The sequence below is a fragment of the Danio aesculapii genome, chromosome 21, assembly GCF_903798145.1.
Source record: "Danio aesculapii chromosome 21, fDanAes4.1, whole genome shotgun sequence".
Taxonomy (NCBI): domain Eukaryota; kingdom Metazoa; phylum Chordata; class Actinopteri; order Cypriniformes; family Danionidae; genus Danio; species Danio aesculapii.
The window spans coordinates 12,048,270-12,063,800 of NC_079455.1; the positions used below are offsets into that span (position 1 = coordinate 12,048,270).

At 34.4% G+C, this 15,531-nt stretch overlaps 2 protein-coding genes across 2 annotated transcripts in view; one reads left to right on the top strand and one right to left on the bottom strand.

The window, feature by feature from the left end:
- Positions 1 to 214: 214 nt before the first annotated feature.
- On the bottom strand, positions 215 to 9,881 carry taf9 (TAF9 RNA polymerase II, TATA box binding protein (TBP)-associated factor). Its single transcript, XM_056447056.1, has 7 exons — positions 9,777 to 9,881; positions 9,272 to 9,353; positions 8,541 to 8,677; positions 8,318 to 8,452; positions 7,530 to 7,611; positions 4,079 to 4,186; positions 215 to 550 (listed from the first exon to the last, which is right to left on the bottom strand). The coding sequence occupies exons 1-7, from the start codon at positions 9,810 to 9,812 to the stop codon at positions 387 to 389; spliced, it is 744 nt and encodes a 247-aa protein (XP_056303031.1). The 5' UTR covers positions 9,813 to 9,881; the 3' UTR covers positions 215 to 386.
- Positions 9,882 to 12,353: 2,472 nt separating this feature from the next.
- Positions 12,354 to 15,531, top strand: part of heatr6 (HEAT repeat containing 6) — a 36,291-nt gene continuing 33,113 nt past the window's right edge. Inside the window, 4 exon segments of the mRNA XM_056446883.1 lie at positions 12,354 to 12,811; positions 13,512 to 13,669; positions 13,889 to 13,957; positions 14,044 to 14,139. Coding sequence (XP_056302858.1) covers positions 13,553 to 13,669; positions 13,889 to 13,957; positions 14,044 to 14,139 — 282 coding nt within the window. The 5' untranslated portion in view covers positions 12,354 to 12,811; positions 13,512 to 13,552.

Sequence of the window (15,531 nt, forward strand, 5' to 3'; positions counted from 1 at the left end):
CCTCAATTCATGAAATTCAATGAATGAAAATAAAGCTCAACTTGATGACATTAACATTCAATAATACAACCTTACTGTAAAGTGTTACCAATGCAATTACATTTCATTTTAGCCAAATTTACGTAATTAACTGTATAATTAAATCGTCTTTGAATGGCAGCATTCAAGATTTTTTACACCACTCGACAAAGTCAAACAAAAACACCCAAACACATTTTATCAATTTAATTTTTTTAATACTTAAAATGAACAGTAACTGGCAGTTGACGGTTACAATTGGATGATCTAAACAAGGCTAAACTACTGAAAAGCAAGTTCAGAGTTATGGAAAGCTTATTTACAGAATCCCCTTTGCCTTCATGACTCGCAAAAAACACTGCAGCAGGTCATAAAGCGTCATAGTCATCCTCATCTTCATGCTTCCTCTTCAGGGATGTGGACTCACTGGATGAATTCTGAGACACCATATTGGTAGTAATGAGAATGTTTTTGGAGCCGATGAGAGACGGGTTGATGAGGACATTTTGGACTGTGGGAGTGGTAGGAGTAGCTGTGAATGAAACCAATTTAAAAGTTGTTAATAACGAAATTGTATGTTCCTAAAACGTACCATGTTTTTATTTTTTTTGACAATCAAAAGCTTAAATCGTAAGTTCCTGCACTTTTAAACTGAACATTAAGGAGGGAGAAGGGTTTTGCACTCATCCTCTCTAATTCACTCACAGCAAACTAACGATTTAAGGGGTGTAGCTAAGCATATCTCACTCAATCTGTCAAACGGACATTTCAAAACAGATGCAAATGGTTCAATTTTGATTAAAGATTACTTAAAAAAATTTTACTTGCATGGATTAATTGTTCACATTAACACCAACAATGTGCGCTAACAAAACAAACACTGTGAATTTTAATTTTATGAAATGTTTAATGTCATCTTCTCACTGAGCACTGACACATTTATCAAGAACATTCCCTACAGTAATGACATACTTTGAATTACAAACTTTCATTTGGTTAAACTGTGTAAATGTATAAAACAAAATGTCTGAATCAAATCAGTACAGGAATAATGATCAAAATGCACAATGCTGTAATCTACACAATGAGGGAAAGAATTAAAATCCCATGAAGCACTATAAATGACAGTCAGAAAATTTAAATTAACAATAAAATTAAAAAAAAAGTATGTACATTCGATCATTAAATCTGTAGTATCTATATCTTAATTTATGAGAGCGGAGGAGTTAAATCATAGGCCTTTTTCACAGATGGTCAAACGCACATCCGGTACAGCTATAGTTGCGTATCGATACTTTCGGTCGGAGCAATGGAGTCAGATACGCTAGTTTTCACTACCTCTTTGAAAACTGTGCCAACATTTACCATTTTCAGTGGGTTTATTCAGGGTATATACAGAACTTCTTAAGTTGAATTTAATACCTTTTACTAACTTTTTTAATACTTTCGAGAAAAAAATTTAATACCAGCACGACTTAGTGCTGCAACTGTAGTATTGTAAATGAAATGAACAAGAAAATGGAATAACATATTGGAGATAACATATACATTTGAGTAAAGTAGAGGGATTAATAAAGATGTCACAATAGGCCTTTGTCCATAGTTTTTAATCAATGTCATACATGTCATCAATGTCAATAGTCGCTCTTCTAAGAACAGTTCGGTACGGTTATGGTTGTTTCTCCACTGAGCCTGGAATGGCGCAGTATGATTACAAACCATTCTCAGCCCGGAATTCTTGCCACAGTTAGACAATCGTGCTGAACTGTGTCGATAGATTCTGTGTGTCAGAGCTTGAAATTAACGTTTTTACTTGGTAGCAACGGTGCTCCCAACTTTAAATATTTAGGAGCACTGGAAAAAATGTAGGAGCACCCACCATAAATGAATGAGCACCAATGCAAATTGTATATTAAGGGATTCATTGTATTTGGAAACAACATCAATTAGGACTAACAAAAACCAGAAACAACTGTCTAACTAATGCTGTGATGACTTATTAATATTTGTGCAATAATTCCAAAAGGAATGTCTAATAATTATAAAATATTAATGATGACGATGATGACAATAATACTAACAATGAATTACATTTCTCATTATTATGCTGCCTTGAATCTGCTTGAATGCGAGTTATGTGCTGTAAAAAGTCCTACTGTTACTTTATAAAAAAATAAAGCATTGTATTAAAAAATATTTATTTTGCACTATTGTTTTTATATGCATGTCAATTTAATAAATAATATTTCTACTACAAAACAAGCGAAAGATAATAATAAATCATTCAATTCAAGGCTGAAAACTGCAAAGCAGTCATCAGTAATTAAATAGAAAAATAATATACACCTTAAGAAAGAACGGACAAAAGAAAGGAAGAAAAGTCTCACTTCTATCACTATCAAAGTTTTAGCTTTGGTTTGTGTCATATTTAATGCTCAGTCTCGTTATGCGCTGATTTACATTTTTCTGTGTTTGTGAAAAAAAAAGCAGGCGAGTCAGCCGACCGGGACAGAGCAGGATTCTCATGATGACCACCCGCGCAGTACAGTTCTTTGTCATGAGGCGCAGTTACAGTTTAAACTCAGGCGAGCTTCTTTGGTTGTTGCTAGATTGGATACGTTTGCAGTCGGAGGTTAACGAGACTCATTTGTATTATTCATTAAATTTCCGATTTGTTGTATTTTATTAACGTCTACCCCACCCCAACCGTCACAGTAAGGTAAAAACAGTAGTTGTTCAGAGTATTATTTATGTTACCTATTAAATTACCCAATAAATTGTATTTTCTAAAGCCTACCCCCACCCCAACCGTCACAATACTGTAAAAATATTAATTATTGTTATACAGTGTCATTAAAAAGTGCTGCTACATTAATGTGCATATCGCACTTCCGTCCGGCCGCGTATCCAATTTAGACTTTACCAGCTTCTTTGGCGAAACACCAGCTTTCTCGGAAACACTCGATTGATTTCGGCTGGCGGATCAACATTCACTACATAAATCGCTGTCACGGGCACCATTATTTAGAACTTTAGGTGGGGTTTGCAAATCTGTGTACTTTTCACCCGTTTGCATTTCCCACAGTCACAAAACCTCCCTGTCATCTGACAGCGAAAAGCCTTCAGTGATTGACAGCTGATTTGAACCAATATAATCGTCTTCTTGCAGACATGGCTATAAGCCTCGTGGCTGTTGCCAACTACAGGGCTAGGGCAGTCTTTAAATCTTGAGTCCTCCAGCCAAAGGTCCGAAAACTTGCATTTCCTCATGTTTTAATTTATTTAATAAACAAAAGCGAGCTTGCCTATGTGGTTGGCAGCAAGCCAGCCGAGTACCCAGTTTGTTTCAGTGCGTGCGCGAACACCACCTCACATGACATCGCTCAGGTCCTACTCACAACATAAATTCACGCAAAATTTAGAATAAAGGCCTTCATTTAACACAAATTGAAAATTTTAAATCTAAAAAAATTGAGCTCGAATTTTAATACCTCGTCAGACAACATTTATTACTTTTTAATGCCCTTAATTTTGGCTAATTTCATTGACTTACCTTTTACAACCCCGCGGAGACCCTATTATTCTATTGATCCACACTTTAAACTTAATAAAGGATGAAGTTTTTCCACAAAAATTACATTTTTATTTACGAAGGTGGGTGATGATTCATACGTTAGCATGGTTTAGGAATGGCTATTTACATTTGTGCGAAATTTACCTTTATCATGGCGTAGGCTCAAGAGTAGTTTTAAACCATTAAGAGATATAAGTGTGGTAACGTATATAATATTAAATGTTTAAATACATGTATAAAATGTAAATGTATAATAAACATGTGATGTAATAAATATGTGACAAGAGGGAACCTGAACCTTTACCATTTCTGTATACGTACATTGGATTATTACCCTGAGGGAGGGCAATAGGCTTATTTTCCTTATTTTACAAAAAAAACTATTTAAAATCGTAAGCCATACATTGTTTTATATTAGAACAATTGAAATGAATCAAAAATCCTTCAAATCTGTCCAGGAAATTGTTTTAATGTAGAAACTGATACCTGACTTGACCGAGGCAGCCTGTGAGGAGGGAATCTGAACAGTGAAGCGCTGGCCGGTCAGTGACACTGGTGTTCCCACTTTTGTCCCCACCGTCTGCACTGGTGTACCTGTAAAAAATCCCAAAGACAATCTATTAACGTGATAGAGATTTTGTACTTATTCAAGAGTGTAACAAAACACTCAGATCACAAGTTTGAAACAAATTATTATACTTAACTAACAATATGATATTTTAGGCCAAAATATAAGACATTACTCTCCAAGACATGGTCTTTTTTTAAGAGATAATCAGTGGATCGTTAGGCCTGTCATGATATCTTTTTTCTGGTGTATGATTTATTGCAGCAGAATATATTGCGATAAACGATAATATCGTCATTTTAAGACCATTTTTATGCCACTCATTATACATTATAACGCCAGAATGTCAATAAAATATCATCACAGTATAAGTGCACTCTTCCTAAGAACACATAATATTTTATTCCTATGAAAATTTCATTTAGGCAAGGCAAGTTTTTATATAGCATTTATACAAGTTTTTATATATAGTATTTATATAGCACACTTCATACAGAGTTGGCAATTCAAAGTGCTTTACATAAACAAAAATAAAAAAGACAAGTATAAGAAAATGTAAAAAAAAATAAATAAAAAAACTATTTAAAAACAGATTAAGATGTGTTAAAACAGGTTATAAAAGAATGAAAAAGAAAAGAAAGACATTATATTGCGATCTGTCGGATGTAGCACAGTGCTCATTCAGTAAAGGCACAGCTAAACAAATGTGTTTCACTTTCGAGTCTCGATTTGAATGTGCCTAATGTTGGAGCACATGTGATCATTTCTGGAAGCTGATTCCAGCAGCGAGGGGCGTAGTAGCTGAAAGCAGATTCACCCTGCTTTGACTGAACTCTTGGAATTTCTAGTTTATTTGATCCTAATGAACTGAGTGATCTATTAGGTTTGTATTCAGTGAGCATATCTGTAATGTATTGAGGTCCTACGCCATTTAGTGATTTATAAACAAGTAATAATACTTTAAAATCTATTCTGATTGTAACTGGGAGCCAGTGTAAAGACCTGAGGATAGGTGTGATGTGCTCTGATTTTCTGGTTCTGGTCAAAATCCTGGCTGTAGCATTCTGGATGAGCTGCAACTGTCTGACTGTCTTTATGGGAAGACCAGTGAGGAGGCCGTTACAGTAATCCACCCTACTGCTGATAAAAGCATGAACAAGTTTCTCCAAGTCTTCACTGGAAACAAAGCATCTAATTCTTGCAATCTTTTTGAGATGATAATATGCTGATTTACTAACTGCTTTGACATGACTATTGAAACTCAGATCTGATTCCAGAATCACACCAAGATTCTTGACCTTATTTTTTGTTGTTTGACCTTTAGTGCCAAAGTACGCATTCACCTTGAGAACCTCATCTCTGGTCCCAAACGCAAAGACTTCAGTTTTCTCTTTGTTTAACTGAAGAAAGTTTTGGAACATCCAATTGTTACTTTCATCAATGCACTGGCAGAGGGTGTCAATGGGGCTGTAGTCATTAGACAGTAAGGCCAAGTAGATCTGAGTGTCATCAGCATAGCTGTGGTAGGAGATTTGGTTCCTTCTCATTATTTGACTCAGAGGGAGCATATAAAAGGTTGAACAAGAGAGGTGCCAGAATCGAGCATTGTGGGACTCCACATGTCATGGGTGTCCACCTCAACCTAGGGTCACCTATATTGACATAGTAACCTCTCCCTTCAAGGTAAGATCTGAACCATTTGAGGACTGTGCCAGACAGCCCAACCCAGTTTTTTCCGATCCAGCCTATCCAGAAGTATGCTGTGATCGACAGTGTCAAATGCGGCACTGAGATCGAGCAGTACCAGCACAGTTAGTTTGCCTGAATCTGTATTTAGGCGTATATCATTGATTATCTTCATAAGGGCGCACTCTGTACTGTGATCTAAAACCAGATTGAAAATTGTCTAAACATCCCTTGAAATTTAAGAACTTGTTAACCTGGTTGAAAACTATTTTTCAATGATTTTTGTAATTGCTCAATAAGGTGTTATTCAGATTGCTCTTTTTTAAGAGGGGTTTAACAACTGCAGTTTTAAGCAAGTTTGGAAAAATCCCTGTGAGAAGTAAAGCATTTACCACTTTTAGAAGATCTATTTCTAAACAGTTAAACGCCATTTTGAAGAATGGTGTGGGGAGCGTGTCAAGACTACAGGTTGAAGTTTTCATAATTTGCACAGCCTCTTCTAAGATTTTACCATTAATTGCCATGAAATCAGACATAATGTCTGATTTCTTAAGTTGTGGTTGAGCTTGTTGCCTTTCTAATATTACTGATCAGTAAAGAAATTAGCAAACTTATTACATTTGCTTTCACTCTATCGTTGCAAAGAGAGTATGAGCATTATTTACGTTGCTGTTTATAAGGCTTGAAAAGAAAGTCTGCCTAGCAGTGTTTAGTTCCACATTAAAAGCATGAAGACTGTCTTTGTAGATATTATAATGGGCTACTAATTTCGTCTTCCTCCACATACGCTCAGCTTTTCTGCATTTGGAAAATGTAACAGAGATCTGCTATAAGATCTATTTCCAGTTGTCAGACATTCATTCATTCATTCATTCATTTTCTTTTCGGCTTAGTCCCTTTATTAATCTGGGGTCGCCACAGCAGAATGAACCGCCAACAGCATATGTTTTACGTAGCGGATGCCCTTCCAGCTGCAACCAATCTCTGGGAAACAGTTGTCAGACACCTGCATGAAAATATTCTTTAGTAATTTATAGTAAATGATATAGTGTTTCACTGACACCTCCAATAGCGATAGAGATATTCCACAATCAGCTAAAATATTGCTAGAATTGGTTATGTATGGGCGATATAAATCGCATCACCAGCAATCATTGAGGTCATGTCCATGTGTTGTGCCACATGTCAATATATTGATTGTGACAGGCCTATGGATCTTTGTGCATTAAAGGATTTTAAATCCGCCCCCTTCTCCTTATGATGCACTTTTTTATTAGAAGAAACAATCTAAAACAAAATGTGATAGGGACTTCTAAATAATATTTCCACTCAGAGGAGTGCTGCTCCAGTTAATAAGATCTCAAAATATTCAATCACAATTTTAAAATTGCAGAGTGTCAAAATGACTATTCTCAAACTTTAAAATAGTAGTTATACAAATATTTAAGTAGTTTCTGTTTACTCCCACACACATTTAAATGTCATACAACAATGTTTCATTTTAACCCTATTGTTTACATATAAAAAAAAACAGTCCTTTTCTTTTAATAAGGGAGTTCAATGAATGCATATTGGAAACCATGAGCCTCTAAAGTGTCTTCTGTTGTATGGCAATTTAAATTGTATAGTAAAAGAGTGTATCTATTAGTCAATATGTGTCATTTAGGAAATTAAATAACTGACCAAGTGTTGGAGTGCTTGGCCTGCTGGACACTGCTCCAACACTCAAGCGTGGGACTGTTATCCTGCCCGCAGATGAAGACACCTAGACATGTAAAATAACCACCATATGAGACACACGACTACACATTATAATAACTTAGTTCACCCAAAAAATTAAAACTGTCTTCATTTGCTTTCAATTCAAACCCATAATGCTTTCATTCACATTTGCAACACAAATTAACATTTTTAAATCAAATCTGAGAGATTTCGGTCTCTCCATTGGATGTCTTTTCAACCAAATATAAATCTTTATGAATCAAACAGCTTAAATTTGGATTTATTTAGCCACATTTTTATGAACATTTTGAAGTGTTGGGGAATCAACGTTCAGATTTAATATGGTTTAAGAATGATGAGGAAAATTACAATTCACTTTCTATTAAAGGTTTCTATGAGATTCAGACCCATAAACATTTTAATTGTTAATGATGTTGTAATTACAGTAAATATTAAATCTGATGTCCTCAAGCAGCTCATGACAATATGGATTGCATTAAATGCTGCTCCACACAAAAACAAAGCAAAAATTTTCTCAATAAGAATCTGTAATTTTGCATGAGGCCATGTCACAGACTTGACACTATAATAATATAATGAAAAACAGAAAGATTATAGACTTCAAAAGTGACTTCTGTGTGACAGCATTAATGCATCACACCACATTATCGGGAATTCATGAGTCACCAAATCCAAATAGTACATCGCAATGGCGAAATTTAACCACAACATATTAATTAAAATAATACCTTTTTCTGGAGGGACTTTAGTCTGTAGTTTGGTGCAGTGAGACAGTAACGGTCAGGAGGAAGACGAGGACCAGTGTACGGTTTGATCAGAGGCAAAGGGGTTTGGTTCTTCTGCCTTGCAATGTCCAACAGAAACTGAAACAGTATCCCAAACACCACTATTATTAATTAACTAAAGTCATCCATAATAAACAAAAAAAAAAATCATAAAAAAAAAACGTACATCTCGTGGCGGAGGAGACGTGAAGGACTGATCCACTCGACACTGGATCGCTAACCTTATATCATCTGCATCCACACTGGACTTCTTGGCATGGGCAGAATATATTTTGGCATCCTCAATAATAGTGGTTACATATCCTGAAAAATATGGTAATTAGGTGTAATTAGGTAAATTTACTAGCACATAAATGTAATTCAGAGTTTCTGTAGATTTGTTCTGTAATCTAAACTATTTGAAGACCAATCAACTAAATACAAATCTATACATGTTCACTACATTAAAACATCAGCAAAAGGTATATTCCAAACCTCCAAATATTCAATAATATCTGTTTGACAAAAGAATACTTAAACTAAAATGTGGAAGTCATTTACTGTAACTGCACAATATTTTTCCAGTGCAAATTTAAATAAATTATTCAATCATTATTCATTATAAAAGTTACATTGCTTTTACAAGAATTCAGCAAACAAAAGTACCTTCGATCTAAAAATGTAAAAAATAAACTTGTTCTTGCTTAAAGAAACATAACTTTTTTCAAATTAAAATTTCTCAAAAAGCAAGCTCACTTAGATGCATTATTTTGATTTAGAAATCTTTAGCTATTTGTACTGTAAAAATAATATGTTTATTCACACACATGTAAACACATTCTTTATCAATTTATGAGTTTTAATGTGAGGAATTTTTTTTCCTCAAAGAAATAAAATAAAAATTGAATGGTTACTTACTGTATGTAAACTCCAGCATTTGATTGACCACTCGGGGTTCGTACTCCGTGACGCCCATGTCTTTAAGAATCTGCATCATGACCTTTAAGATAAATTAAAACCAATACATATTTAAAGATATAAAATAATAATAATAATAATAATATTTAAAGATCACTAAAATTTCTAAATTAAAAATGAATGAAAAATTTGCATTCTGTAACTGTAAAGTTACTAGCATTAAAATAACACACAGCGATGCACAAATGGCAATTTCATTACACATTATAAAGTGTTTAATTTTAAATGCAAAATCTTAAAACTAAACATCAGTCTAAATTAAATCTTAATCTTCATTCAAACATACCAGTTAGCGCGCTAACGTCTATGAACGCTCAATGAAGAAAAAGTCAAGCAAATAAACTGCACAGCCACAATTCAAACATGCCAGTTTATTTGCGATGTTCAAAATGACAATTAAAATGCCCACCGCGATAATAAACCTAATTTCTGACGCATTATTTACCTGTGCATCTTTAGGCACTGTTTTCGGAGACGCCATTTTTCCCTCCTCCTCTGAAGGGTTGTGTGTAAAACGTTTCGAGCGAGCGATCAGCCCTACCTACACGACATTTTGGCCAAAACATGGGCGGTGCCGAAGCAGCGCAGCCAACCGGGATGAAGAAAATTTGAGTGACAGAAACAAGCACCAAACATAGGGATATGCAAATATTCAGCTAACTTGAGACTTCATGTGACTCGGGCAGCCAATCAGCAACGGTTTATACATTGCACTCGGACCAACTGCAGCACGTGCCTGTGGTGATAGGAGGTCTGATTCATTTTCACGAATCGGTTCTTTTGAACACTTCGTTTCAATCAACTCTAAAAAAATGCCAGAGAGCCATAGAGTCATATGTATACGTTGATGCAACATTAGATATATTTGCTTATATTTATCATTAGTGTCTGTTTCTATTTCAAGCACTCAAGTAGTTCCAAACCTGTTGTTATTTATTTTCTGTAAAATGTTTATATGCATATCTGATATTTGGGTGACACGGTGGCTCAATAGTTAGCACTGTTGCCTCACAGCAAGAAGGTCGCTGGTTCAAGCCATGGATGCGTCAGTTGGTGTTTCTATGTGGGGTTTGCATGTTCTCTCAGTGTTGGCGTGGGTTTCCTCCAGGTGCTCCGGTTTTCCCCACAGTCATGCGCATAGACATGCGCTATAGGTGAATTGAATAAACGAAATGGCCGTATTGTATGTGTGTGAATGAGTGTGTATGGATGTTTCCCGGGTTGCAGCAGGAAGGGCATCTGTTGTGAAAAACATTTGCTGGATAAGCTGGCGGTTCATTCCGCTGTGGCGACCCCTGATGAACAAAGGGACTAAGTCGAAGGGAACTGAATGTATGAATATCTGACATTTTAAAGAAACCTAACATCTAGTAGAAAGAAAAAAACACTCAGGAGACAATAATCATTACTTTGAAAAAATAGTTTTGTGTGTGTGTGTGTGTGTGTGTGTGTGTGTGTGTATGTATGAGTATATATATATCATTTACACCTCTCACTCGTTACAAATCGGTTTGAGTTAGGTATATATATATATATATATATATATATATATATATATATATATATATATATATATATATATATATATATACCTAACTCAAACCGATTTGTAACGAGTGAGAGGAGTAAATGATGATAATTTTCATAATTTTTTATATTAACCTTATTTTTAGGTGTTCTCCACCTTCATAACAGTGGAGATTACAGACAGGAAAGCACTGGGAGAGTAAAGAGAAAGGGGAGGAGTCAGTAAAAAAACCTCAAGCCAAGAATCAAACTCACTCGGCACACTTAACCACTAGGCCAGGGGTGCCTAAACTTTTTCTTACGAGCGGTCAAAAACTAAACTTGATTGAGGGCTGTACGCTGAAGGTAAATAAATATACCAAACTGTATTACATTAAATATTTCATGAGTAATTTATTTCCTAATATTTAAAAAATAACTACAAATTAACTAATGCCATATATTTTTACATTATTTATAATAAACTTAATACAGTAAAAACATAATCTTATTAACAACACAATGGAGTTCAATGCTAAATACACTACAAATTACAAAATACAAAACAAATTACAAAATAACCCAAAGGTTACACTAAATTCGAAATGACAATATCTGTTGGAGATATTCGCCCAACCACCTCCCCATCATTCTCACTCTCTTCTCAAATGGGATAGGGGGCCAAATCAAAGGCTAGCATTTGGCTCACAGGTATGTAAAAGAGTCAACTGAAGTATGTTTAATTGAAATAAATAAATAAATAAATATGGATTAACAAGAATTAGCACAATTGAAGTATACTTCTGACATAAATCAATAAGTTTTATTAACTGGGGTGTAATTAAATCATAGGTTAAACCTGAATTTGTTACCTAATAGGTTAACATAGTCATTCATTCATTTTCTTTTCGGCTTAGTCCCTTTATTAATCTGGAGTCGCCACAGCGAAATGAACCGCCAACTATCCAGCATATGTTTTACGCAGAGGATGCCCTTTCAGTTCTAGGAAACATCCATACACACTCATTTACACACATAACGTTACACTACGGACAATTTAGCCTACCCAATTCACCTATACTGCATGTCTTTGGACGGTGGGGGAAACCGGAGCAACCAGAGGAAACCCATGCCAACATGGGGAAAACATGCAAACTCCACACAGAAATGCCAACTGACCCAGCCGAGGCTCGAACCAGCGACCTTCTTGCTGTGAGGCGATAGCACTACCTGGCTAACATATTTCAAACCCAACATAATTTGCACTGTGCAATATTACAATTAATTTAACTTATTATTTATAAACATTATCGTTATTTCCGATGTGACTTGACAAAACGTAAGTTAACATATATTATGTTTATGAACGTTTTTGTAGTAGCCATATGGCTCATTGGCACGGTATGTCTGAAATTATACACTTCTGTAAACGACCCAGTTCAACCGATTCATTTAAAAGCATCGACTCAAATGTTCGAGTCTTTGACGATTCAAACATCGCTATTTGAGACACAACCACAGCTCATAGTGAAGTCACATCCTCCTCCATATAAACAAAAAACACACTAGTTTATTCCACCTAGCAATACACACTACAGTTCCTCATTCACCGAATACAGCCAACATCTGTCAGACTTGTAACCTTTTTTCCATGTTAACGGGAAAACATGGCTCGGAAATTCTCCAGCTCAGCTGTATTTAGTGATGTTGAAAGCTAAGCTGCTTTTCTGTCGTTTAAGGGCGAAAATACATCAAATCACTAATTATTTTATTTTTATGTTTTATTTGTATGCTTTTGTCATCAGTACGAAGTGTCTAGTAATAACCGCTTATGCATTTATACATCAAGTAGTCTCCAATTTTAGTAGCTTTTGTGCCACATGAGTGTGGTTTGCTAACTGGAACATTAGCCACCCAGTTATAACATTGGTCTGTCAGGAAAGTCATTCTGGAAAGTTCCATCAACAGATATAGGTAAGTGAAAAATACGACAACTGATGTTAACCTCTAGTCCTGTGTTTCATGCGGATAATATTTTGTTTGATAGACTGATATTGCGTTATTTAGCCAAAGCTAGCTCTGTTGATCTACTGTAGTTGTATTGACAAATATTTGTTAGCACAACACTTAGCATTTACATGTACTTTAGAGCCAACTGAACACCTAATTGAATGTCGTTTGTTATTAAATTAAAGCTACAATTATATTAAATGCAGTTAGAAGATGTTTTTTTTTTATTTCATTAATTTTATGGTTCAATTACAATTACATCAATCAAAGTTATGGTTCATTAGTTTATGAATTAAGTCTTTATGATTAAGTCTTCCCAAATGTAACGAGCTTTTAAAAATACACTAAAATTGAATGTCATTTCTACTGAAACGTATGTCATCTCTGTAACTTCACTTTTGTAATGATAAGGTTTCACTTTAGCACCTTTGAACTGGTTAACTGTAAATCTAACCCAGAATAACACGCATGTGAAACATCAAATGCTTTTATGTTAGTATATGTATTTAGTAGTGTTTCAGTATGTCAGACATGAAATATGAAATAAACATATTTATACGTGGCAAATTAATATTAAAACAGATTCAGAACAGACTGTTGTAACGTTTCTATAGCTGTAAAAAGTTGTTAAAACTGGTTTGTAATGTCTCTCTTTTTTCTGTAGTGTTTTTCTGTAGTTTTTTTTTTGCACAAACACATATCATCATGACTGCCATGCGAGTGGACGCTAAGGTTGTCATGCTTGGCAAAGAGAGCGTTGGTAAAACCAGTCTGGTGGAGAGATACGTACATCGACGCTTTCTTGTGGGACCCTACCAAAATGTACGTATTTGGGAGTCTCTAAAAGCAAGTTGTCTGTTTTCATTAAAGATATTCTTGTGTATGATGCACTTTTGATTGGGTTCAAGAATCTCATATGCAGCATAAACCAGCTCCACAGGTAAAGCCACCTTCTGCTGATGACAGTGGCTTTTTTGGCGATGGGATGAGATATGACGTTGCTTGATGTATTTATTTATTATGTTGTTGTGTCTCCTTTAGACTATAGGGGCTGCATTTGTTGCAAAAGCCCTCAATGTTGGTGAGAAGGTGATTACACTGGGAATATGGGTGAGTGTAGTTGCTTTTTTAGATAGATATTTATGTATTAATTTTGACCACTCATGAGTTATGTTATGCTTTTTTTTTCAATACAGGACACCGCTGGGTCTGAACGTTATGAAGCAATGAGCAGAATTTACTACAGAGGAGCTCGTGCTGCCATTGTCTGTTATGGTATGTCCGTCATGCAGGTTTTTTTTTTTTTTTGAAAAGGAATCCAAAGTGCATCATATAACAGCAGTCAGGTGACGCTGAGCAAGTAAATGGCTCACATTTGCTCACTCGCTGTGGATGTTTTATGGTAGCTACAAGACATGCTAGGCAGTTTCTTTTTGTATTTAGTAAACATATATAAAGAAATAATATTTGGAGTTTGAGAGTGTAATTAATAATATTAATTATACGTTTTTGAGGGTGTCAATTTTTCATGTATATATAAAATTGTGGACTGTAATTATTGTATTATTACTTATGCTGGATCCAGTATCATTTTTTCGGTACAGAATGAATGCATATTTTTAGTTTTTAGTTTAATTTTAGTGTTTAGTTTAACAAATCTATTTTTTATTGATAGATATTAGTCAGAGAGCCACAGCACATAGAATCATTAGACATCAACTGCTTCAGTCTAGCAGCAGAACACAATTTGCTCACATTTTCTTTCTCTCTGAATAAAGTAATACAATAACACAAAACAAATAAAATATATATAATATTAATAAGATAGATAACATTATAGAAAAAGTAGCACGTATTAGGCCTCACAACACAGAAAATATATGAATATATATATATATATACATGCATACATACATACATACATACATACATACATACATACATACAGTTGAAGTCAGAATTATTAGCCACCCTTTGAATTTTTTTTTTCTTTTTTAAATATTTCCCAATTGATGTTTAACAGAGCAAGGAAATTTTCACAGTGTGTCTGATAATATTTTTTCTTCTGGAGAAAGTCTTTTGTCTTTGAAGTATTATATGATACTGAAGTATTTTAAATTCAAAATCATTAGCCCCTTTAAGCTATTTTTTTTCGATAGGCTATAGAACAAACCATCATTACACAATAACTTGCCTAATTACCCTAACCTGCCTAGTTAACCTAATTAACCTAGTTAAGCCGTTAAATGTCACTTTAAGCAGTATAGAAGTATCTTGAAAAATATCTAGTAAAATATTATTTACTGTCATCATGGCAAAGATAAAATAAATCAGTTATTAGAGATGAGTTATTAAAACTATTATGTTTAGAAGTATGTTGAAAAGATCTTATAATTGGGGGGAAAATAAACAGGACGGCTTATAATTCAGGGGGGCTATTAATTCTGACTTCAACTGTATATTATTTATTATTTTTTGAATGTAAGAAACGCATATTTTAAATTAAAATATTCAATTCTAAACACTCTTATATATTTTATAATGCACATTTTACAATACTTTTTTTAAATAAACCATTTCATTGTGTAAAAGATGACTGGGTTAGTAGATTGGTTTGAAAACTTAATTGTGATATTAATTAATTCTGTTGACTATATATTATTTTAATGTTTATGCCACGTGCC

Bases quoted from the DNA above. Each gene is read 5' to 3' on its own strand.
- taf9 (XM_056447056.1), bottom strand. From the start codon at position 9,812: ATGGCGTCTCCGAAAACAGTGCCTAAAGATGCACAG. The intron at 9,354-9,776 runs GTAAATAATGCG...TTTATCTTAAAG, and splicing joins CAGTGCCTAAAGATGCACAG to GTCATGATGCAGATTCTTAA. The intron at 8,453-8,540 runs GTACGTTTTTTT...ATACTGTTTCAG, and splicing joins CGTCTCCTCCGCCACGAGAT to TTTCTGTTGGACATTGCAAG.